This window comes from Taudactylus pleione, unplaced genomic scaffold (assembly GCF_031769625.1).
Source record: "Taudactylus pleione unplaced genomic scaffold, aTauple2 ptg000655l, whole genome shotgun sequence".
NCBI lineage: Eukaryota > Metazoa > Chordata > Amphibia > Anura > Myobatrachidae > Taudactylus > Taudactylus pleione.
Genome location: NW_028285057.1, coordinates 487,106 through 513,098, shown reverse-complemented (window position 1 = coordinate 513,098; position 25,993 = coordinate 487,106). Strand labels below are relative to the sequence as shown.

General features: G+C 45.6%; 1 protein-coding gene and 1 long non-coding RNA gene across 3 annotated transcripts in view; one reads left to right on the top strand and one right to left on the bottom strand.

Annotated features, from left to right (window-relative positions):
- The window catches only part of LOC148478426 (testicular acid phosphatase homolog), a 71,813-nt gene that overhangs the window by 30,365 nt on the left and 15,455 nt on the right, over positions 1–25,993 (top strand). For both annotated transcript variants that reach the window (XM_088455419.1, XM_088455420.1), the window contains 5 exons: positions 5,154–5,240; positions 19,093–19,245; positions 21,236–21,334; positions 23,356–23,436; positions 25,727–25,859. In XM_088455419.1, coding sequence (XP_088311545.1) covers positions 5,154–5,240; positions 19,093–19,245; positions 21,236–21,334; positions 23,356–23,436; positions 25,727–25,859 — 553 coding nt within the window. The remainder of the gene's footprint in view (positions 1–5,153; positions 5,241–19,092; positions 19,246–21,235; positions 21,335–23,355; positions 23,437–25,726; positions 25,860–25,993) is intronic.
- Positions 792–1,679, bottom strand: LOC148478427 (uncharacterized). Its single transcript, XR_015872392.1, has 2 exons — positions 1,321–1,679; positions 792–1,007 (listed from the first exon to the last, which is right to left on the bottom strand). It is a non-coding gene; the product is annotated as an uncharacterized LOC148478427 (long non-coding RNA).

The window sequence follows — 25,993 nt, the reverse complement described above, 5'->3', positions numbered from 1 at the left end:
TGGCCAGATATTTTAAGTAATTATTGGCACAAAAGAAGTTCTTTGACACAATGTGGTAAGGATTTTTTGAGACCATCAAATTAATTGGTTTATTATTTCCCATCTTGTGTTTTATTTCATAATCTTTTGGACTGAAACGATGACTACTTCCTGCTACCCAAAAATAACTTCATGGGGACACATTGGATATATATTCTGGACCCAATTTTGAAACGCAACATTTGTGGAATCATGTTGGCATGCTCATTCGTCAACCAGTTCTTGATTTTTCTTTAAATTTTTCTAATGGTGTTTGCTTGTTTTTACCTTTTGTTATCACTGTGTGTATTGTTTGTGAGCCAACACTTTTGTTTTTTGTTTATGTGTTGAATACATTTTTTGCTTTTGTAATTCCTAAAATTTTCTTGTACATTACAAGCAAGTGTAAGCAGGTTCACCCACGTTAAATTTGCTTAAGGGTTTATCCTGTAATGTCGCAATTTGCACATTATTTAACTATGCTTTGTGGGTCCAAACCAACACCAAAAGGTATTATGTAGAATCAGTATGCTTTGGAATCTCGGCCTAAGCAGGTTTCCCCCAAAATTGGAACATGTTAAATTTTTAAAGTGACAAAAGATAAAACAAAAATCTCGCCAAACCGACTGTTAGTGTTAGCTGTTTCATGTGCCTGTTTTCTAAAAATCAACAAAACACAATCTTAGTGACATTAGTTGCAAATACTTGCTGCAAGAGTCTACTTATGTAAGTTTAAACAATCTAAGATTTGGAGACAAGGAATGAGACTGAACTCAAAATTTAACTTTTTAATTATGAAAAATAATTTGCGGATAAAATAAAAAAATTAGGGACGCAGGATCCCTGCCATACGATCCAGGACCACCAGCAGGCCGATCACGTGCCCCCGCATAACTTGGACGCACCCGGCTAGGTCCGCCAAACGCCTCTGGTCCTCTGTGGCTTAGAAAATTGTGGTGCTTACTACAATGAATCCGTAATTTAAGAATCTCCAAAAAAACACAAGCAAAAGAGAATTATCAAAAAGTGACAATAGTGTGACAAAAAGCACATTTTAAACAAAACCCAGAAGCCCAAAAAAATGGACAAACAAAAAACCATAAAATTTTTTTTTAAAAAGCCAGACAGACAAGTTTGACTGTTTTGCCATGTGGGATATGTGTATGGGGAAATCAGCAGTGAAATGTAAATACAAACAGATATATAACAAAACTTGAGGCAAACGAAAAAAAGGAAAAGGCACAGACAAAGGATTAGATCAACACATTTTCAACAACAAAAAAGGATAAAAGGGAAACATACCGTTATGAATGACGGCTGGCCCCGAAACAACTCCCTCGTCCTCCTCGGAGGTGGACAAATTTCCCAAGGAGGTGGGAGGGGTGATCACCGATTCCGGCGATGGGGTGGTCAAGAGAGTGGTGGTTTGAGGGGAGGGGGAATTGGGATGGAGGGGAAGTAGCACAGAGGGATGGGCGACAGGGTCTGGGCAGGCTGGGGAGGAGGGGGAATTTTGGGTATTTTGGGTAGAGGAGGTTTGGCTGGGGGTTGGGGAGAGGGGACGAGAGCGCCGTCTTTGACGGCGATGACTCTGTAGTCTTCGCTCTGCCCCTAAATGATGGAAAACAAATTTAGGTTAGTTTAGAACATCACCTTGTTAAACGCTAATTGTTGAACCCAAAAAAAAGAAAACATGAACATGCAGATATGAGTACAAAGAATAAACAGGCCATACAAGAAAACATGCACATGCAGATATGAGTACAAAGAATAAACAGGCCATACAAGAAAACATGCACATGCAGATATGAGTACAAAGAATAAACAGGCCATACAAGAAAACATGCACACGCAGTTAGGGCCACAAAGATAAACATGAAAACCAAAGTAAAAAAACTTACTTTCCGCTATCCGCATGCGAAAGCATGCCAGCAAGCGGGGCGTCCGCCGTTGAAGGTCGGACCACCTGCGCTCCAGCTGGCCGATCTGGCGGCGTGAGCCGAAGGAACGCAGGCGTCCACGTACCTCCGCATATGCGGAACGCTTTTCACGATTGGTGATGGGGGGAGGCTGGCTGGTGATCCGCCTGTCCATCACCTCGGTTAATACCAGGAGCTCGCGCTTGGTGAATGCAGAGGCTCTCATGATGGCAATGGTGTATTTTTAATAAAACAGTTTTAATAAAGACCAGAAAATAATTTTGATTGGCTAATGTATTTGGGAAATTAACAGGAACCATTCTATTGGTTAGTGTATGAGTCATGTGTTCGACAGGGCCAAAAATATATTGAGAGTTATGATAGGCTTGATGCATTGACATGCGTAAGCTAATTTAAATAAAGAAATGAACCGAGTAAAATATGCGTGGTTAAAAACACAGAAAACAAATGGATAATTGGCTCAAACATGTATTTTGACAAATGAAAGCTAATGTTTAAACCGTACGTATTCTGCGGGTAAACACAAACACGGACAAGAGTAAAGTTTTTTGCATGTCAAAAAAAAAACATGTGAAGAGCAATTAAACTAATTGAGATATTGATTGGCATGATACGATTGAGGGAGGTAGGCAGAATAAACGAGCAGGTAATCGGAATCTGACAGGCCCACTTCCGGTTTGTACTTGTGCGTGCGTTCCCTGCAAGCCACATTGGGGATGTACGCTCGCTATTTGGCTCGCTCGTTAGGTAGAGGAGGGGTCAGTAGTCTTTGGGGTGGAATTTTAGGTGCGTTCGAAATTACGTGCGAGCACTTAATTTACATATTTCGGCACGTACGCCGAACGTACGATCGGCCATTTGCGTCCGGCTCTGAATCAGGCCCATAGATCATTATCAACCCCTCTTTCTTGAATGCCTATCTTCAAAAGAGGTGGGGTAATACCTCAGCCCTTCTAGACACACACAGTTCAATTAAAGGACTTCATAGTTCACAAAATATTATTTCTGGTGATTATTCTTGCGATTAATCGTCACAGGGTCTATTCATCATCACTTACTTTCTACAATAGCAAATGAAAATAAACAGTTTCATCTACTTTTGTGTAAAGTAAGTGTCAGGGCTATTCATTATAAAGGTAACGCAGGAGCTATCACAGATATCTCCTGCTTACTTTTCAGCCCCATTGTGGCCCGCCACCCCCATACACTAGTATGGGTACCTAAATTCATCAAACTCCAAAAATAATATACTTTCGGAGTTTGACTGCGGGAACTTACGCCATCTTCAGATGGCGTTTGTTCCTGGATTGCAGCTCATTCCTATGGAGGCCTCGCATGCCACACACAGCCGCCTGAACTTCAGCAACTCACATCCCCCATTCAACCCACCTCCTCCTTTTACCTATTAATATTCCCCCCCCCTCAAACATCATCACCCTACAAAAAAAAAACCCTGGTCACAACCCCCCCACTCCCACCTTAAGAAATTGTTTTTTCCCTCAAGAATTACCCACACACGATCTCTAACACAGAGGAACACAGTCCTCAACACCCTCATCATTACCCCGGACGATTACAATCACCCAGCCCTCAGCATTACTACATTGTATTATCAGCCTTCTCTACCTATCTACCTATCATCTCATACCGATGTATTAATACCCATTAACTAGATCTGCAGCCAGAACCCGCTGAATTCAGCACTACATACTAGGGACAGATTTTGTCATCATCAACTTACACACTTACACGTCACCTAGCAACCGAAGCCTCTCATTAGAGCAATTAACCATTCGACACATGATCTCTAAGGGCGGACACATCTCCACCAATCACCGCACATCTGGAAGTAATTTAAACACCCCACACCAACACCTGGACATCCTTGACAAAGGCACTCAGTGCTGAAATGCGTTGGACCAGACACGAACAGGCACATCACCTACGCTCACCCTCCATAATACGGCACACTAACTCTGAGTTGGAATAAAGCTTATCACCATCTGAAGCAGAGGACGCAAGACCTGGGGGCTGGAAGTTAGGCACGCTGTGTCATCACGCTCCCTGCCTGTCACCAGCATCCCACAAGGTTTCTCCCAGGACTGGTAGTGCAGGGCAACTGGATTGCTGCAACAGCAAACTCCCAGCCCGTCACCAGAACACCCGGAGGTACCCACAATGGTGAATAACACCCGCACCAGTAACACCATCATCGTCACAGTGGCCAGCGCAACAAGACGTAGCCAGCGCCAAACAACACCCCCGCCAGCACTGCTATCAGCATCAAGACACAGCCAGCCCATCCCGGCCAACATCCAGATTATCACAGCCTGTGGAACACAGCTTCACGTGATCCCACTACAGGTGCCAGGACTGAACGAGCACACATTACAGTGTCCCCGGTCTCACACCAGCGCACTGCAGCGACGAGGCACCAGCAACTAACTCCCTCAGCCACCACACTTACCAGTAAGTGACCAAGTCTAAGCGGGACGCCACCTCTAGCACTGGACTGTACTGAACTGTGTTAGCCGCAAGCCCACCAGCTAATCACATGATTGACTTTATCACCATCAGCATACGTAGGGTTGGAACATACCCCCTTGAACTCACCAGGATCATCACACGGTTTGGAGTATAGTTTTGGGCCCCCAATATCCTCGAGCACTGTGTCTGCTATTAAACATCTGTTCACCCTGTACAAATTGTTCCAGTCTTCATTCACGTAATCACTACATAATACCTGCACACCACTTTATCAGCACCAGACAAAACTACCCCATCCCTGGGCTGCTGCCCTTTCCCCCGCCCCTACCTTCCACCATCCCCACCAGTGCAGATTAACCTATTCCTACCTTCATAGTCCTGGTGAAAGGTGAGGTGAAATAACAATTGCTTTGAGGTGTGTTTTGTCACAAATGGCATCTATTGTGCTTGTCTGTTACATGTGTATAAACTTGATAACAGGCTATGCCTACTTTTGGGCTCCACAGTACGATGCATAGGAGCTAATGAAACAAAATACGTCTATGAGGATCACCATACTTAACTAACTTGTAACTGGTAATGCGGACCACACTGAAGTTAGGGGGCCATACTGTGATGATTAGGAACACTGCTGTCTGTCTGTGCATTCACAAGCAGACACTATTTTATTTGTAAATTCTCCAAATAATCTATCTGTCTTGTCACTAGGTGGGCATTAGACAACAGTATGAACTGGGACAGTACCTGAGGAAGAGATATAAGAATTTCCTGAGCCCGTCGTACAGGAAAGAGGAGGTAAATGGCGCTTATTGCATTTTTATTTCCTTTTCTTCTCATGTCGTGATGAATAAACATTAATTTTATAGCTGAAATAAACACAGAACCCAAGAATATCTGTGATTGAAGATGTACTTCTCCCTGCCCCCTGACATTTGTTGTATCATTGTTTTATAGTTATCCTATATTGTATACTGTTTGCTTGTTATTATTCAGTGTTGCAGACGCCAGTAACGCTCTGTAAGTAAAAGGTGATAATAATAATAATAATAATAATAATAGCCAATGAAAGTTCCAATAGGTCACAGGGCCTGAGTGCTCAGTGATAGCCGCTGCATTTGCAAACACCTCCACTTATGTGACTATTGTCTCCAGCTTCTTTTGGTTGCGGCAGTTCAGGGAATTAGAAGAGCTCACAGAGCAGCAATCACTGGGCACTCAAGCCCATTGTAGGTAGAGCTACACCCCGAGACAATCCATAATAAAATCCAAAAAAGGGTATCATAGGGATGGACAAAGAGATGAGTAATTATAGAACAGAGTCAGCATCGCATTTCTTTGTGACGGAGTGAGGCTGGGGACTGGGGTGGCCAATGATAGTTGTTGCTGCACCTGTGCTGCCCATTCCCTAGTTCCCCCACTGAAGAGGAAGATTAATTAGGGTAGAAAATCTTTTTTTCCAGACAATATTATTAAGATTTTCTGATGGGCACCAATATGTACTGAAGTATTGTAAAAAAAACAAAAAAAACAAGTGTGGGCAGGGCCGGGCTGCCCATCTGGCAAATGCCAGGAGGGCCGATGGCCAGATGGGCCGGTCCGGCCTCAAGCCCCGGCCGAGCAGCTCTGCCCCCTGGATACTGAAAGATGGGGGCGGGCCCCGTGACTCGCAGCATGCCCCTGTGAGGCAAGGTCACGCCCCTTTTGCGGGCATGCAAGCACAGGTACTACCAGCCCCAGTCCGTCCCTGAGTGTGGATCATACATTGAAAATAAGAGGTCAGCAACCCTACTATATAGACATTTTACATATTATGTGTAGTTTAATAATATCAGTAGGATGCAGGTAAGGACTTGTGGCAAGTCTAGATGTACAATGACAGAGACAACCAATAAGTTAATTTATTGGCTGTCTCCACGCAGATAGTGAGAACAGACTGGAGATTACAGCACGTGAGATTACACTGTTTTCAAAAAAAGTATTTATCCCCCTTCCCCACAAAAAGAAAAAGCTTAATAGTAGACTGTAAAGTAAGAAAAAAAACCATCATAACCTCAACTGCGATAGTATGCTAATATATTGCGATCGCTGTGCCAGCGCAGCACTACACAAGGACACCCACTTTACCTTACACACATCCGTAGTGTTTAGCAAGACTGCGAAACCATCGGTACCATAGAGTACCATCACAGCCTCACACACACTTGCACAAGCTCTGACCTTACTCAGAAATTGCTAACTTCATCCAACGCTATCAGGCCTCAGGCTGCGTGGCTAATTTATGCACGCCCTTGCAATGACGTTGAAACGCACTGGCATGCATGCGTTTCGTCAATCACCCCCCCTCACCACCCACAAATGGCACTTCCTGTCAATCACTCTGCGATGGGTCTGCATAGTCACTACGTTCGCAGTCCCGATCACAGTGACCGGTTTGCGCATGTGCACTGTGATGCATACGCATGCGCAGAATGCAACAATCGGCCGATTGCGTGCGTATTAGCAACTGCAATCCTTGCTGAATCAGGCCCAGTATTGGTTCTTTCTTCCTGGCATAATTGCTGAAGCTTAGTTGTGGTACGGCTATGGGCAGCAAGTTTGTGCCCTCCCCACTGCTGTCCTTGTGGATTGTTTTTCAGAATCCCGTTAAAATGGCAATTTCCACCCCAGCTTCAGCTTTCTTGCAGAACGTATAGTTTTTGTTTAAGATTTTGATATACACTGTTAATCTTTCCATAAGTTCTGACAAGATTGTCAGTACCTGCTGCTGAATAGCATCCCCCGTTACACGGTTCTACCGCCACCCTGATGCACTACGTGGATTGTGGTACCTGTGCAGATTGTGGGGGAGATTGTATCAAGCCTTGGAGAGAGATAAACTGGAGGTGCTCAAAAGTAACCAATCAGCTTCTCTCTGTCATTTATCCAGTACGGTATTTGAAATGACAGTTGGAAGCTGATTGCTTTGGGCAATTTCTCCACTTTATCTCTCTCCAAGGATTGATACATCTCTACATGTGTCTGATTTTGCTCCAACTCAGAGCAAGTTATTTCCTTTGATCAGCAAGCCAATTGAGTCAGTTGTAGCCTGTCTTAATCAAGGGTTACCACTCCTTATATTCAGTCTAGGGGCAGCTGGGGCTGTTTGCAGCTGGGGTTAAAAACACCAAGTGTTAAATGCACAAAGTGTGATTACATAACAGTTAATCAAACAGTTGAACAAACATTGACCAACATCTAAGGTAATTTCAGATTAAGATACCATTACTTTAAAATTTGTCTAAAAAAAACAAACCTAAAACTCACCATGTACTACACATTTCTTTTTTTCAACTCCCTCCTTTGTAGTTTCTCTAAGGATATAACATCCCTAACTCTCCCTGCATCTCCCCTCTCTGGGCACACTGCCCCCCTATTGAGTCTAAAAACTAATGAGATTTCTTTTCATCAAAAATTGACTATTACAGCCTCATTGTGTCACTATATACATTTTTTACACACCTACAACTATATCTACTTCTCCATTCTTCTGCTTTTATTATCTGGTGACATATCACCAAATCCAGGCCCCACACACGGACAGCGGATATACTATGGAATAAATATCCTGCAAACCTCACATGTCTCCCATCACCCTCCAAATCAATAAATGTGCCTTATAGAATTCACACTTGATCACAACTTATTATTTTACATCTGAACATCTCTTTACAATAACTATTTTTACCAATTTCTACATTTACCTGAGACTGCTGGTTTATACGTTAACCAAACTCTCTAAATAGCCCTTCATGAAGTGGCTTCAGCTACCCGTCAGACTTCACGTAAACTGATATAACAGCCATGGCTTTCCACAGACACCTACAAAAACTGCCTCTTAAAGTAGAATGTCAGTGGCATAAATCTTAATTCAAATGACTTCCACACATACTGTAAAATAGGAATCCACCCATCTGTCATCCTAACCCTCTGTCCCATGCTCACTGTCTACCCCATCCGTGTCACCCCTGTCTGTTTGCCCATCCCCTCTAGAATGTAAGCTCTCATGAGCAGGGCCCTCTTTCCTCTTGTGCTTATCCTTTCTTTACTTATATTATCTGCTCTATACTCAAAAGCACCTAACCCGTGACTTTTGCCATCCTGCTTCTGTTGCAGCAGTGTTTATATACCATGTACTTGTATTGCATTGTCTTAAACTGTATGACACTGTTTTCTTGTTCTGCTCAACTGTCTATATACTATGTCTATGTACTATGTTTGTGCACTATGTTTATGTACTATGTAAGGCGCTGCGGAACCCTTGTGGCGCCATATAAATAAAGGATAATAATAATAATAATAATAATCTGTAGTGTGTGATCTCCAACTTGGTCTCGAGGACATCTTACTTGTGATCCTTCAATAAAGGGTTTTTTTTATGGATGGCTTGGAAACTGTGTATCTTTGTACATTATCTTCTATCACAGCCACTGACTTCTGTGGTTCGTTCAGTGTGACAGGTCACCTCACACTGAATGAGCCACAGGGTTCAACAAGCAGGGTTCAAGCAGACCATGGTGCCTTAGGAAAACATCTTGCAATCCTGGTTTAGAGTAACTGGTCAGGAGGAACCAGGTACAGACCCCGGCAAAGAGGTGATGCGGCAGTTGCACACACCACATGGGCCGCTACAGCTGCCGGTCAATGGTTTCCAAAAACAAATCTATGGTTCCAGGCTTCCTCAATACAAAGGTACATACAAAATGGTCTTATGCTCAAAAAACCTCCAGATAAGTCAATGAGAAAGTAGTACCTTTGTGGGAAGTTCTGGTGATCATAAAGGATAGTCCATAGGTTAAGAGTCCCGCTGACTGACGCGTTTCAACCGGGTGATCGCTAACCAACGCATTTCAACATGAGCAAGACCACCTGTATTTCTCTACTATGACCATTAATTCTTAACCAATTCCAGCGGTCTGCACCAAGTTCATACTCAATTGGGAGTTGAATTTGAAATAGAGAAAATCCTTGACTCTCGACATCGGTTGAATCATCTTCAATATCTGATTGATTGGAAGGGGTACGAACCTGAAGAACGGGCATGGATCAAGGCGTCTGATGTCTATGCTCCACAGCTTATTCGAACCTTTCATAAAAAAAAAATTCTTATAAGCCTTTTAGGTGTCTGGAATCCACCCTTAAAGGGTACTGTCAGGTTGTGGCCTAGGATCGGCCGTTACTCACCTGAGTGCCGCCTTCTCCTGACCTCCCGTGTAGTCAGGCAGAGGCGAGTGACGCGCTGAGGATTATTCCTGGGGTCTTCTAGGATATCCATGTGTTGCTCCATGATTTGGCTCCTGCGGTTACCGCCATGGATGCAGCCATGACAGTTTACATCATCTGATTAGCCTTTTACCCAATGATAGAATTGGTTGCTGTCAGCTGACACCATCTTCCAATTGATCGCTACCTTAGGGTATTTAGTCGGGTTCCAGGCAACAGGAAGTTGCCGGAACAACTTTGCTAGTTCCATTGATTACTTGCTGTTGCAGCATTCCAGGTTCCACACTCCTATCTTGTAGTGAATTGTTCCATGTGTTATAAAACAGTGTGTTTACTCAGTACATCAACCGAGTACTGACTACTCCTACAATTCTCCTGTACTAGCTATGCGTCTGTACTGACTCCTAGGGCCATTCTCCTGTACCAGGCCTGCGTCTGGATCAACTGTGTGTGTACTCAGTACAGTACGTCACCCAAGTATTGACTCCTTGTACCATTCTCATGTGCTTTCCATGTGTTTATGTTCTTCCGTTTCCCACTTGTACCGGATACCTGACCAAAGGAACACGACCTGCCTGCTGGGTGCAGCTTAAACCCATATCCCGATTGGAGGGGTCACCTCCCAGTAGGTTAGACTCCGCGCCTTTAGTCAGGTCTAGCCAACATCCGGTATTCGTGGATGAGGAAGACCTACATCCAGGCCCCTCACCTCCGGTTCTTTCTCCAACCTAGCACCCCGACTTCGAAACCATCTGTGGAAGATCTTCTGAGCCCAAATGCGACATAACACTCCAGAGACAGGGTGGCAGAGTAAGCCCTTCCCAGCACTGGTGGGAAATCAGAGTTGATGGGAGAAGAAAGTGATTCAGTAAAGAGTGTCGGGCAGGTAGTTTGTAATATTTCCATAGACAGCAACAGCACCTAAAATATCATACAGCAGATCATCAAAGGAAGAACTCTCAGATTCTGTACATGACGATTCATCTTTTTAGCTATATTTTTTATATATGAGACACTGGAAGACATTAGCCCATAGACATCTGCATCCACTCCTGACTCCTGACTGGTGACTCATTAGTGACGCCAGATGGTGCACTGAGTTTGCTCTGTTTCAGTCTGTACTCGTGACCTGTATTATACTTAGCAACAGCTGTCTAGTAACCCTTTTTCCTTACAACCAGTCTTCAAATGTAACATGCGATTCCCCCCCGCTGTTGGTTTTAGAGTACAACAAACTGGTCTGACCACTTTCTGATTATGGAATACTGCAGGTTCACAAGGTCTGAATTAATCCACAGGAGGAAAGAAAACAAATCATTTTTTTTTAAAGGGGAAAGACAGTGAATGTTCATATTAATTAACCTTAAGTAATATTTTTGTTTTGTATTTGCATCTGTATTTTTAATTGTATTGAATATGGTAAATGCAATTTAGTATCCATTAATAACACTGCCCAGGCACAGTCAGACTGTTTATGTATATGATACTTCATTAATGCACTATATTGTGTATGAATTGTGCGCTGTTGTAACTTTAGCACTTACTACTAACACTGTGAAGCCGCGTCTACTGCCGTAAAACAGGCGCATATACTACCCTTGGAGCGCTAGAGCTATCTTAATATGCACCCAACTCTGCAAGCTGCACAAAATGTGCATTTTGTGTAGTGATGTGGTGTGGGGCGGTAGTGTAGTGATAATGTGTGGAGAGGTAGTGCAGTATTGTAGAATTTTGGAGATAGTGCAGTGCTGTAGTATAGTGATGTAGTCTGGGGAGGTGGTGCAGTGAAGTAGTGTGGGGAGGTAGTGCAGTGATGTAGTGTGGGGAGGTGGTGCAGTGATGTAGAGTGGGGAGGAGGTGCAGTGATGTAGTGTGGGGAGGTAGTGCAGTGATGTAGTATTGTAATGTAGTGTGGGGAGGTAGTGCAGTGATGTAGTGTGGGGAGGTAGTGCAGTGATGTAGTATTGTAATGTAGTGTGGGGAGGTAGTGCAGTGATGTAGAGTGGGGAGGTAGTGCAGTGATGTAGTATTGTGATGTAGTGTGGGGAGGTAGTGAAGTGATGTAGTGTAGGGGGGTAGTTCAGTGATGTAGTATTGTGATGTAGTGTGGGGAGGTAGTGCAGTGATGTAGTGTGGGGAGGTAGTTCAGTGATGTAGTATTGTGATGTAGTGTGGGGTGGTAGTGCAGTGATGTAGTGTGGGGAGGTAGTGCAGTGATGTAGTATAGTGATGTAGTGTGGGGAGGTGGTGCAGTGATGTAGAGTGGGGAGGTATTGCAGTGATGTAGAGTGGGGAGGAGGTGCAGTGAAGTAGTGTGGGGAGGCAGTGCAGTGATTTAGTGTGGGGAGGTAGTTCAGTGATGTAGTATTGTGATGTAGTGTGGGGTGGTAGTGCAGTGATGTAGTGTGGGGAGGTAGTGCAGTGATGTAGTATAGTGATGTAGTGTGGGGAGGTGGTGCAGTGATGTAGAGTGGGGAGGAGGTGCAGTGATGTAATGTGGGGAGGTAGTGCAGTGATGTAGTATTGTAATGTAGTGTGGGGAGGTAGTGCAGTAATGTAGAGTAGGGAGGTAGTGCAGTGAAGTAGTGTGGGGTGGTAGTGCAGTGATGTAGTTTGGGAAGCTAGTGCAGTGATGTAGTGTGTGGTGGTAGTGCAGTGATGTAGTGTGGGGAGGTAGTGCAGTGATGTAGTATTGTGATGTAGTGTGGGGAAGTAGTGCAGTGATGTAGTGTGGGGAGGTAGTGTAGTGATGTAGTATTGTGATGTAGTGTGGGGAAGTAGTGCAGTGATGTAGTGTGGGGAGGTAGTGCAGTGATGTAGAGTGGGAAGGTAGTACAGTAATGTAGTGTATGGAGGAAGTGCAGTGATTTAGAGTGGGGAGGTAGTTCAGTGATGTAGTGTGGGGAGGTAGTGTAGTTACATATATAGAGTGGGGAGGTAGTGCAGTGATGTAGTGGAGGGAGGAAGGGCAGTGATGTAGTGGTGGGAGGAATTTCAGTGATAGTGCGGGATGTAGTGAGGGGATGGAAGGAACCATAGTAATGTAGTGTGGAGAGGTAGTGCAGTGATGTAGTGTGGGAGGAAATGCAGTGATAGTGTGGGGATGTATAGTGCAGGGATGTAGTGAGGGGAGGGAAGGAAGCATAGACATGTAGAGTGGGGAGGTAGTGCAGTGATGTAGTGTGGGGAGGTAGTGCAGTAATGTAGTGTGGGGAGGTAGTGCAGTGATGTAGAGTGGGGGAGGTAGTGTAGTAATGTAGTGTGGGGAGGTAGTGTAGTGATGTAGTGTGGGGAGGTAGTGCAGTAATGTAGAGAGGGGAGGAAGTGCACTGATAGTGTGGGACATAGTGAGGGGATGGAAGGAAGCAAAGTCATGTAGAGTGGGGACGTAGTGCAGTGATGTAGTGTGGGGAAGAAGGGCAGTGATAGTGCAAGGTGTAGTGAGGGGATGGAAGGAAGCCAAGTCATGTAGTGTGGAGAGGTTAGCAGTGATGTAGTGTGGGGAGGTAGTGTAGTGATGTAGTGTGGGGAGGAAGTGCAGTGATAGTGCAGGATGTAGTGAGGAAGGATAGTCATGTAGTTTGGAAAGGTTACAGTGATGTAATGTGTGGAGATAGTGCAGTAATGTAGAGTGGGGAGGTAGTGCAGAGTTGTAGTGTGGGGAGGTAAAGCAGTGATGTAGTATTGTGATGTAGTGTGGGGAGGTAGTGCATACTTGCCAACTCTCCCTGATTGTCAGGGAGACTCCCTGAAATAGCTGCAATCTCCCTGTCTCCCTGAAGAGTCTAGCAATCTCCCTCATTGCATCTTACAGACATTATGAAGCATTTATTTACACAAAAACCCCCAGAGATATTTACTTTTAAATAGGATAATTAGTATAATTTCCCTGCATTGAGTATAAGGCACAATGATCCCTATGGCTACAGGTATTTTCTGAAAAGTATCAGTGTATTTTCATCAACAAGTAGATCTTACTAACTGCTTTGGGGATCATTTACATTTGTTTGTAAGTCATTTTTATGACACGCCCCTCAGATGTAACAGTACACGCCCACTTAACCGCACGGTCATAGGTGTTGCTTTCACAATCTCCCTGAAATGCTTTTTCCCAAGTAGACAAGTATGAGGTAGAACAGTGATGTAGAGTGAGGAGGTAGTGCAGTGATGTAGAGTGGGGAGGTAGTGCAGTGATGTAGTGTGGGGAGGTAGTGCAGTGATGTAGAGTGGGGAGGTAGTGCAGTGATGTAGTGTGGGGAGGTAGTGCAGTGATGTAGAGTGGGGAGGTAGTGCAGTGATGTAGAGTGGGGAGGTAGTGCAGTGATGTAGTGTTGGGAGGAATTGCAGTGAAAGTGCGGGGAGGAAGTGAGGGGATGGAAGGAAGCATAGTCATGTAGTGTGGGGAGGTAGTGCAGTGATGTACTGTGGGGTGGAAGTGCAGTGATAGTGCAGGATGTAATGAGGGGATGGAAGGAACCATAGTAATGTAGTGTGGAAAGGTAGTGCAGTGATGTAGTGAGGGGAGGAAATGCAGTGATAGTGTGGGGATGAATAGTGCGGGGATGTATAGTGCAGGGATGTAGTGAGGGGAGGGAAGGAAGCATAGTCATGTAGTGTAGGGAGGTAGTGCAGTGATGTAGAGTGGGGAGGTAGTGCATTGATGTAGTGTTGGGAGGAATTGCAGTGATAGTGCGGGGAGGAAGTGAGGGGATGGAAGGAAGCATAGTCATGTAGAGTGGGGAGGTAGTGCAGTGATGTAGTGTGGGGAGGAAGTGCAGTGATAGTGCGGGATGTAATGAGGGGATGGAAGGAAGCATAGTAATGTAGTGTGGAGAGGTAGTGCAGTGATGTAGTGAGCGGAGGAAATGCAGTGATAGTGCGGGGATGTATAGTGATGTAGTGAGGGGAGGGAAGGAAGCATAGTCATGTAGTATAGGGAGGTAGTGGAGTGATGTAGTGTGGGGAGGTAGTGCAGTGATGTAGAGTGGGGAGGTAGGGCAGTAATGTAGTGTGGGGAGGCAGTGCAGTAATGTAGAGTGGGGAGGTAGTGCAGTGAAGTAGTGTGGGGTGGTAGTGCAGTGATGTAGTTTGGGAAGCTAGTACAGTGATGTAGTGTGTGGTGGTAGTGCAGTGATGTAGTGTGGGGAGGTAGTGCAGTGATGTAGTATTGTGATGTAGTGTGGGGAAGTAGTGCAGTGATGTAGTGTGGGGAGGTAGTGTAGTGATGTAGTATTGTGATGTAGTGTGGGGAAGTAGTGCAGTGATGTAGTGTGGGGAGGTAGTGTAGTGATGTAGTATTGTGATGTAGTGTGGGGAGGTAGTGCAGTAATGTAGAGTAGGGAGGTAGTGCAGTAAAGTAGTGTGGGGTGGTAGTGCAGTGATGTAGTTTGGGAAGCTAGTGCAGTGATGTACTGTGTGGTGGTAGTGCAGTGATGTAGTGTGGGGAGGTAGTGCAGTGATGTAGTATTGTGATGTAGTGTGGGGAAGTAGTGCAGTGATGTAGTGTGGGGAGGTAGTGTAGTGATGTAGTATTGTGATGTAGTGTGGGGAAGTAGTGCAGTGATGTAGTGTGGGGAGGTAGTGTAGTGATGTAGTATTGTGATGTAGTGTGGGGAAGTAGTGCAGTGATGTAGTGTGGGGAGGTAGTGCAGTGATGTAGAGTGGGAAGGTAGTACAGTAATGTAGTGTATGGAGGAAGTGCAGTGATTTAGAGTGGGGAGGTAGTTCAGTGATGTAGTGTGGGGAGGTAGTGCAGTTACATATCTAGAGTGGGGAGGTAGTGCAGTGATGTAGTGGAGGGAGGAAGGGCAGTGATGTAGTGGTCGGAGGAATTGCAGAGATAGTGCGGGATGTAGTGAGGGGATGGAAGGAACCATAATAATATAGTGTGGAGAGGTAGTGCAGTGATGTAGTGTGGGAGGAAATGCAGTGATAGTGTGGGGATGTATAGTGCGGGAATGTATAGCGCAGGGATGTAGTGAGGGGAGGGAAGGAAGCATAGACATGTAGAGTGGGGAGGTAGTGCAGTGATGTAGTGTGGGGAGGTAGTGCAGTGATGTAGTGTGGGGAGGTAGTGCAGTGATGTAGAGTGGGGGAGGTAGTGTAGTAATGTAGTGTGGGGAGGTAGTGTAGTGATGTAGTGTGGGGAGGTAGTGCAGTAATGTAGAGAGGGGAGGAAGTGCACTGATAGTGTGGGACATAGTGAGGGGATGGAAGGAAGCAAAGTCATGTAGAGTGGGGACGTAGTGCAGTGATGTAGTGTGGGGAAGAAGGGCAGTGATAGTGCAAGATGTAGTGAGGGGATGGAAGGAAGCCAAGTCATGTAGTGTGGAGAGGTTAGCAGTGATGTAGTGTGGGGAGGTAGTGCAGTGATGTAGTGTGGGGAGGAAGTGCAGTGATAGTGCAGGATGTAGTGAGGAAGCATAGTCATGTTGTTTGGAAAGGTTACAGTGATGTAATGTGTGGAGGTAGTGCAGTAATGTAGAGTGGGGAGGTAGTGCAGTGTTGTAGTGTGGGGAGGTAAAGCAGTGATGTAGTATTGTGATGTAGTGTGGGGAGGTAGTGCATACTTGCCAACTCTCCCTGATTGTCAGGGAGACTCCCTGAAATAGCTGCAATCTCCCTGTCTCCCTGAAGAGTCTAGCAATCTCCCTCATTCCATCTTACAGACATTATGAAGCATTTATTTACACAAAACCCCCCAGAGATATTTACTTTTAAATAGGATCATTAGTATAATTTCCCTGCATTGGGTATAAGGCACAATGATCCCTATGGCTACAGGTATTTTCTGAAAAGTATCAGTGTATTTTCATCAACAAGTAGATCTTACTAACTGCTTTGGGGATCATTTACATTTGTTTGTAAGTCATTTTTATGACACGCCCCTCAGATGTAACAGTACACGCCCACTTAACCGCACGGTCATAGGTGTTGCTTTCACAATCTCCCTGAAATGCTTTTTCCCAAGTAGACAAGTATGAGGTAGTACAGTGATGTAGAGTGAGGAGGTAGTGCAGTGATGTAGAGTGGGGAGGTAGTGCAGTGATGTAGTGTGGGGAGGTAGTGCAGTGATGTAGAGTGGGGAGGTAGTGCAGTGATGTAGAGTGGGGAGGTAGTGCAGTGATGTAGTGTTGGGAGGAATTGCAGTGAAAGTGCGGGGAGGAAGTGAGGGGATGGAAGGAAGCATAGTCATGTAGTGTGGGGAGGTAGTGCAGTGATGTAGTGTGGGGTGGAAGTGCAGTGATAGTGCAGGATGTAATGAGGGGATGGAAGGAACCATAGTAATGTAGTGTGGAAAGGTAGTGCAGTGATGTAGTGAGAGGAGGAAATGCAGTGATAGTGTGGGGATGAATAGTGCGGGGATGTATAGTGCAGGGATGTAGTGAGGGGAGGGAATGAAGCATAGTCATGTAGTGTAGGGAGGTAGTGCAGTGATGTAGAGTGGGGAGGTAGTGCATTGATGTAGTGTTGGGAGGAATTGCAGTGATAGTGCGGGGAGGAAGTGAGGGGATGGAATGAAGCATAGTCATGTAGAGTGGGGAGGTAGTGCAGTGATGTAGTGTGGGGAGGAAGTGCAGTGATAGTGCGGGATGTAATGAGGGGATGGAAGGAAGCATAGTAATGTAGTGTGGAGAGGTAGTGCAGTGATGTAGTGAGCGGAGGAAATCAGTGATAGTGCGGGGATGTATAGTGATGTAGTGAGGGGAGGGAAGGAAGCATAGTCATGTAGTGTAGGGAGGTAGTGCAGTGATGTAGTGTGGGGAGGTAGTGCAGTGATGTAGAGTGGGGAGGTAGGGCAGTAATGTAGTGTGGGGAGGCAGTGCAGTGATGTAGTGTGGGGAGGTAGTGCAGTGATGTAGTGTGGGAAGGTAGTGCAGTGATAGTACGGGGATGTAGTGATTTGAGGGAAGGAACCATAGTCATGTAGTGTGGGGAGGTAGTGCAGTGATGTAGTGTGGGGAGGAAGTGCAGTGATGTAGTGTGGGGATATGTAGTACAGGGATGTAGTGAGGGGAGGGAAGGAACCATAGTCATGTAGTGTGGGGAGGTAGTGCAGTGATGTAGTGTCTGGAAGTAGTGCAGTGATGTAGTGTGGGGAGGAAGTGCAGTGATAGTGCGGGGATGTAGTGAGGGGAGGGAAGGAACCATAGTCATGTAGTGTGGGGAGGTAGTGCAGTGATGTAGAGTGGGGAAGCAGTGCAGTGATGTAGAGTGGGGAGGAAGTGCAGTGATAGTGCGGGGATGTAGCGAGGGGAGGGAAGGAAGCATAGTCCAGCCCTTGTTGGTATCTTCACTGTTCTGGCTTCAGGCGTCGGTATTTGGTCCGCCGGGAATAGATCCGACGGCTTTACAAACCGATTCCATATTGCGCTGCCATACACCCCTGTGGAGGTTCCAACGTATATTAAGAGAGAAGGCCCATGTGCAGTCTCCATCCAGACCAACTCCTCTCTAGCAGACGGTGCAAGTGAGTTTACTCTGGAGCTGTGCACGTGCAGATCTCCAGGAATATGGCACCTGCGCCATGTTCCTAGTGATTTTTCTACTGTGCATCCACCTGTACCATCTGGCCCTGGTAAAATAAATATAGGGTTGGCATTAACAGTTGGGGTCATCAGCTTCCTTCACACCATCATTGGACAATATATCTTGGTTTGGGGCACTACAGTCACTTACCGTATTGTCATACATGCCGACTTCCTTGCAGCCCCTTCCTGGAGAGGGCTGCCAGAAAGGTGCAGCAGGGAGAGTGGGGGCGGCTGAAGTGGGTGGAGCGAGGGCGTATCCGCACGATCACGTCATCGTGGCCCCGCCCTCGCTTAATCATGCCGATATTACCAGCATTACAAAGCAGGGGTTCGGGGCCACGATGACACGATTCAGCGCAAATCGCGTCATCGCCCCTCCGAACCGCCCACTTTCACATGCGGTCGCGGGGGGCAGCGGACGATGCGTAGGACTTTCCTCCTCTTGCGGGGTGTCGGGAGCGGCACACGATTTTCGGGAGGCTCCCGACAGTCCCGGGAGAGTAGGCTAATATGTGGTATAGTCCCAACTAACATTACATTTGTCAAAGGTGAGACTTAGGGGTCTATTTACTAAGCAGTGTTAGAAGACAGAGTGAAAAGTAATAAGAAAGTGATAAGGTGCCAGCCAATCAGCTCCCAACTGTAATTTTTCAAACACAGCCTGTGAGATGACGGTTGGAAGCTGATTGGCTGGCACCTTATCACTTTCTTATCACTTTTCACTCTGTCTTCTAACACTGCTTAGTAAATAAACCCCTTAGACAGACAACAAAACCAGAACACATTACATTTAGGCTAAATAGGATACAAAACACAACCATTAAGCAACTAACTTTCCTTATTATTTCTACATACAGATCTATGTACGCAGTACAGACTATGATCGGACTTTGATGAGTGCCCAAGCCAACCTGGCAGGATTGTACCCACCAAATGGAACACAGCTGTGGAATCCCGCTATCCCTTGGCAGCCCATTCCAGTACACACAGTGCCAATATCCCAAGATAGGGTTGGATACAGTAAATCTCTATCATATTTGTGTCAATAATTATGTTTGTTTTCTGAATTGTTTTCTAGCCCACAAGTAGGTAATGTTTAATTTTCTAGCTAGTCATCAAAACTGGCATACTGTGACTTGTAGTTCAACACCAACTAGAGATTATGTTTAACTCTGCTGTTACCTTTGATATATATACAATTATGTGCCTGTTCAGTTCATCACAAGCGCCACTGTATGCAGTCCCTACCGATATCACATGACCATGGGGAAGATGTAATAGGCTTCAATTTAGCAAAATTTACATTTTGAAATAATTTTTGGCATTGGATTTAAATTGTCCATTTAAAAAAGAAAAAAGCATATCACATTGGTTTTCTTCTATATAAATTTCTGCTTTAAATTAGGGATGTGCAGGCTTGGATTAGTTCGGATTTTCCCGCCAAATTCGGGTCTCAGAAAGAGGCAAAACGTCATCTTTCATGAACTTTTGTCCAGGTTTGATGATGTTTGTCCATGAAAGATGACGTTTTGCCTCTTTCTGAGACCCGATTTTTGGCGGGAAAATCGGAACTAATCCGAGCCTGCACATCTCTCTACTATCCCCAGCAAAATCAGCAAAATATCAGCACTTTTGCACAATTGGCAAAATATCGTCGCTTCTTATTACATTTCCCTCCATGTTTTCTAGTAGACAATGAGCCTGATTCGGATTTGTGCACAAACCCGATGGTATATAGAAAATCCGATGGATGTGCAGAAGGTTACTGCGATCACGCTTGCAGTGCCCACTCAGCTGATTGACAGGCTGAGGTTGTTTGGGTGCAGGGAAGGGGCGGCAACTCGGGTCCGTTCTACAAAATGGAGGTGTGTCGCCATGATGGACCATCCAGTGCATATCCAATGTCTGCTCTAGAAGTGCACTTAGGTGGTGAACTGTGTAAATGTCACATGCAAATCCAACCTCCTTCACTTCAGAATGTGCAAACGTCTGCTTAGCCACAAATGCCGTGTTTGTGCTCCACACCTATGCGCACATTGTCACCTTACTTCTAAACCACAGCTGATTTTGCCCTGTACATCGTTTTTGGTTGGGTACGGGATGCACGCGCTCGGGATCCTGGCGGTCAGAATCCCGACGCTGGCATCCCGATAGGGTTAGGATATAGACACCTGTCAGTCCCTGCTGCCTAAACCTAACCCATACCCTGGCAGCCTAAACCTAACCCTCCCCCATTGCCTAACCCTAACCCCACTACTTACCATCGGGATGCAGTTGGCTCCCCAACAGCCGGAATTTAAACTACATCCCATGGTTTTATGCTTCCATTCTCAGTAAAAGTGATATAAAAAGTAATACCAAAAGTAAAAGTAATACCAAAGACGGGGAGGGTAAATGAACAGTGCCACACTTCCCCAAAATGCTGGCGGGGAGATGTACCAAGCCCTGTAGAGAGCTATAGTACAATAGTTGCCCAACGCAATCAATCAGTTTCTAACTGTAATTTTAAAGACTGTGGTAAATAAATGACAGTTAGAAGCTGATTGGTTTCTTTGGGCAACTTCTCCACTATATCTCTCGCCAAGGCTTGGTACATCTCCCCCCTCTTAAAGTAAACATTTGTCTCTCTCATCGAGTGGGATGCATTCGGCAAGTAGCTGGGTGGCGGGGGGTTATGGTTAGGCACTAGGGGGAGGGTTAGGCACTAAGGGGGAGGGTCAGGTTTAGGGTGCGAGTAGGGGGAGTTCAGGTTCAGGCACTAGGGGGGAGGTTAGGTTTAGGCACCAAAGACGGAGGGTTAGGGTTAGGATAGGGAGAGGGGGAGGGCTAGCATGCCGACCAACAGGTGTTGGAATGTTAACCCTTTTAGGATCCTGGCGTTGGGATTCTGACTGGTAGGATCCCGACTGTCGGAATTTCAAACCGATCCCCATTGGGTTACCATGAAAATCTTGTATTTCAATATTAGTAATAGCTAATTATTTATTATTTGCTGTCTAGCTTCTGAAATTTCCTTCAAAAGACTGTCCTCAGTATGACGAACTAATCAAGAAGACCACTCAGATGGCAGAATATCAGGACAGGATGAACAGCTGGAAGGTGAAGTATCTGACCATCATGTAACAGTATAATCAGAGATAGGTTTAATGACCATTTTTAACATCTACAAATGTGTACATTGGGCCTGATTCAGACCCACTCGCGAGCGGCTGTCCGCTCGCAAGTGGGTCGATGTTATGCACTGAGCATGCGCACGACGGAGGGAGCTCCGTCGTGCGCATGCGCCAGATGCGACGAGCGAAGGAAAGTCCTTCGCTTGTTGTGTCCGATCAAAGGGGGCGTGCTGTCAATGTTGATTGACAGCACGCCCCCTTTGGTGGGCGTGCCGGGGGCGTGCCTCCCTGACGGGGGCGTTCCCACGGGAACGCCTCCCATCAGAAGCCGGCCCACTGACATCACTAGTGATGTCAGTGGGAGTGATTTTGGCTCTGATAGAGCCAAAATCACTCCGGAGCTTGCGGTTGAAAACCTCAACCGCAGGCTCCGGCTCGCAAATTCGATGGTCGCGATGGTCTCGACCATCACGCCCATCACAAAGCACGCTCGTATAGCCTGTGGGTGGTGACCCACAGCTATACGAGCGTCCAGGAGGACGCTCCATGAAAATGGAGCCCGGCCCTCACTCAGAGCGTGCGCTCTGCTCAGAGCGTACGGCTCTGAATGAGGGCCATTGTTATATCAGTTATAAGTTCTGATATTTAAGGGGAACTCTCTCCAGTATAGACAGGTCCATGTATAATATCTTACCTTTTCCCCAACCTTTGTTGATGCCAACCTCTATGGCCCCTTCCACCAGCATATACAGTATTACATGCAATTTGTCTAAACTGAATTGAGAAATTAGTTAAAAAATGAAAGAGAACACTTATGTTTGCTTTCAGGCATAGAGACGTCATAGTAACAATGTAATACCATGAGGAAACAAGGGCCAGCCTGCTGCTCTGCAGCATTTGGTAAGCGCCTGTGTCTCACAACTGAACTGAGCAAAGAGGAACAAGAAACTTTCTGGAAAAGTGGGAACATTTTATTTCAATTTACTCCCGTAACCATGTGAATGGGTCTCTTACTCCTGCAACCATGTGTATGGGTCTCTTACTTCCGCAACCATGTGTATGGGTCTCTTACTCCCGCAACCGTGTGTATGGGTCTCTTACTCCCGCAACCATGTGTATGGGTCCCTTACTCCCGCAACCATGTGTATGGGTCTCTTACTCCTGCACCATGTGGATGGGTCTCTTACTCCCGCAACCATGTGTATGGGTCTCCTACTCCTGCACCATGTGGACGGGTCTCTTACTCCCGCAACCACGTGGATGGGTCTTTTACTCCCGCAACCACGTGGATGGGTCTCTTACTCCCGCAACCACGTGGATGGGTCTCTTACTCCCGCAAACACGTGGATGGGTCTCTTACTCCCGCAACCATGTGGATGGGTCTCTTACTCCCGCAACCATGTGGATGGGTCTCTTACTCCCGCAACCATGTGGATGGGTCTTTTACTCCCGCAACCACGTGGATGGGCCTCTTACTCCCGCAACCATGTGTATGGGTCTCTTACTCCCGCAACCATGTGGATGGGCCTCTTACTCCCGCAACCATGTGGATGGGTCTCTTACTCCCGCAACCATGTGGATGGGCCTCTTACACCCACAACCATGTGGATATGCCTCTTACTCCCGAAACCATGTGGATGGGTCTGTTACTTCCAATACCATTTGGATGGGCCTCTTTCTCCAGCTATAATGTGGTTGGGCCTCTTACTCCTGCAACCATGTGATTGAGCCTCTTACTCTCACTGCCACATGGTTAGGCCTCTTACTCCCGCTACCATGTGGATGGGCTTCTTACTCCCGCAAACCATGTAGTTGGGTCTGTTACTCCCGCTACCATTCGTTTGGCCCTCTTATTCCCGCTACCATGTGGTTGAACTCATGTCTTGTGATAGGGTCAGAAAGTAGAGGCCTCTTTCCTATCCTCTTTTTTACTTGTGTCTATATATCGGTTAACAGTTTTATTCCCTAACTAATTTTATTCCCTCTTTATAACATGCTTTCTATCAGGACTTTACTGAGCGCGTAGCAAACTACACAGGCATCATCCCTCACCGAGTGTGGAAAGTCTACGACACCCTCTTCTGTCAGGTAAGACGTTTGAGGGTCAGATGTAAGTAGATTACTGTATTTGTTTGTTGTCCGAATGTCAAGGATGACCTTTTGCACCTGACATTGGGGCCCATTTATCAAAGTATATTTGAGGTATAATCCCCGAAAACACCCGTTTTCGGGGGTTTATCTCAAATATTAAGTATCCCCGTATGTATTAAGGAGGGACTGCAGCAGATATCTGCTGTGATCCCTCTATTGCCGCTGGCAGCCGCAACGTTTCTACTCTTTAGAAGGTTTGATGCATCTCCTCCTATATTTTTGTAGAATGACTTTTGATGAAGGCTTCTAAGCCCCTAAAATATTTTGGTCGATTTAAAAGCAGTGAGGTTTTGTGCAATGACACTCTGCCGGAAATTAGGTTAGTGAAACATTGCTAAATTTTGACTGGACCTAATAGCGACATATTCAATTTGGTGCGTTATTTAATTTTTGTCCCACAACTCGTGAAATTACAGCTGGCCGCAAGGTTTTTCCTGGCCGCGAGAATTTTAGCCGTAGTAATTTCAAAAGGATTTAAAGCTGCTTTTTTCTCAAAAGCCCCAGAGCAGATGGAAAGTCGGTAAAAATCGTTATTTTAAGGTAAAAATGTCGGGACTTGGACCAGAACCCCTGGGACATCCCCTAATGGGCAATTAAATGTTTTCAATGAACTTAATTAGGATAATAATTACATGCCATATTTTGGGTGAGATTCTGCAAAGGGCAGAATAATGGGTTAAATTATGTGGGACAGGTATTTTGGGGTGTGTTATGGATGTGACAGGTGTTCTTCAGATTGAAGGTGGGCATTACAGGTAATTTTAAAACAATATTTAAAAGTGGATTCAAATGACTCAAAAATCAGCTTACAGGCATTTTTATGCACACCAAATTCATCGACAACATTTAACAAAAAAAAAAGAAACTGTTCTTAAAAAATGGAAATATCAACCATTTAAAAACTTTTAAAAGCACCAAAAATTGTCCTTTTTCACAGCATAAGGTACCTATAATGTGATCCAATAATGCTTTGCCTATTTTTTAGGGTACAGGATGTTTTCCCCATCATTTAAAAAAAATTCCTGTTTGTTATTGAAGGAAAAATTAAAACGGCCAATTTTTTTCATTTGCATGGCGCTAGAATCAGGAGCACGCATAGCGATCTGAGGGATCTAGTTACTAAGCAGTGTTAGGAGACAGAGTGAAAAGTGATAAGCTCCCAGCCAATCAGCTCCTAACTGCCATCTCACTTCTGTGTTTGAAAAATGACAGTTGGGAGCTGATTGGCTGGCACCTTATCACTTTTCACTCTGACTCCTAACACTGCTTAGTAAATAGACCCCTTAATCTGAAATTGGGTGTGATAGCTGCGTTCATCTTTCCTGCTAAAGTCTTGCGCCAATAGAATATGCCCCATAGAGAAGTGAATGAAAATAAGCAAAGGTTTATCCACTGTACTACACGGAAGTATGTCCTGCCATATATTGCTCCCGCCGCCGGCATCCCGACGGTAAGTAGCAGGGCTAGGGTTAGGCACTAGGGAGGGAGGGTTTGGTTTAGGGTGCAGGAGGGAGGGTTAGGGGTGGGGTTAGGATACTTGCAGGTGTCGGTATCCTAACATAGTTGGGATGCCAGGTGTCGGGATTCTGACCCCCGGGATCCCGAGTGCCTGCATCCCGTACCCAACACAATATGTTTTTTTACCTAATTTCTGTAGGCAATGTAAAGAAAAGTGGAGGCAGATGTGGCTCGATGACAGGATATGCTTCATCAAGGGCAGGGTAATCACGTAGGGATGCTAAGAGGGGAGACAGCTATAGTGGGGCGCATAACCTCTCCCACTGCTCTGCACGTATCATAGGGGGAAATGTATTCAAGCCAACCACAATGTGTCCCCAGTATCGGGGCCCATCTGATGAGGCCCTGCAGTCACACCATCATGCCACACCCACCTTACACCAACTTGGCATGTACTGAGGTGGTTCAGACTCGATGACTCAAATAGCATCAAGTCCCAATCCACCTTGCAAAAGGCACGTGTTCTTCAGGGAAATTGCCTACTCTCTGTGGAGTTCAGTAAGGTCGCCCCCTAATTCTGGAGCCTGCTAAACATTCTGGAAGACTGGGCAACTATGTAGAGGAAAGCCTGACACTCTGCTATTCTACTGCATTATTCCAGGGACCATGTGTCTTTCCACACATCCTGACCAGTCTCCCTTACATATAAAAATTCCTAGGAGGAACAAGACCTTGTATGGTGTACACTTGTAATGTTATCTGCTTGCAGAGCTCTCACAACCTAAGTCTACCTGCATGGGCTACTCCAGACGTACTGAGAACATTGGAAGAGATGTCTGCCTTCAGTATAGAGGCACATATGGGATTCTACAAGCCTAAAGAGAAAGCCCGGCTGACCGGAGGTGGGTGTCCTTTATTTCACTTATCCTCAGTCCAATGTTTTCCTTAAACTTGATCTTTCATTAGTCAATAACGACACACATCTAAGCCCCTTTCACACATGGATATTGACGGGTCTATCAATCTGTCATATTCC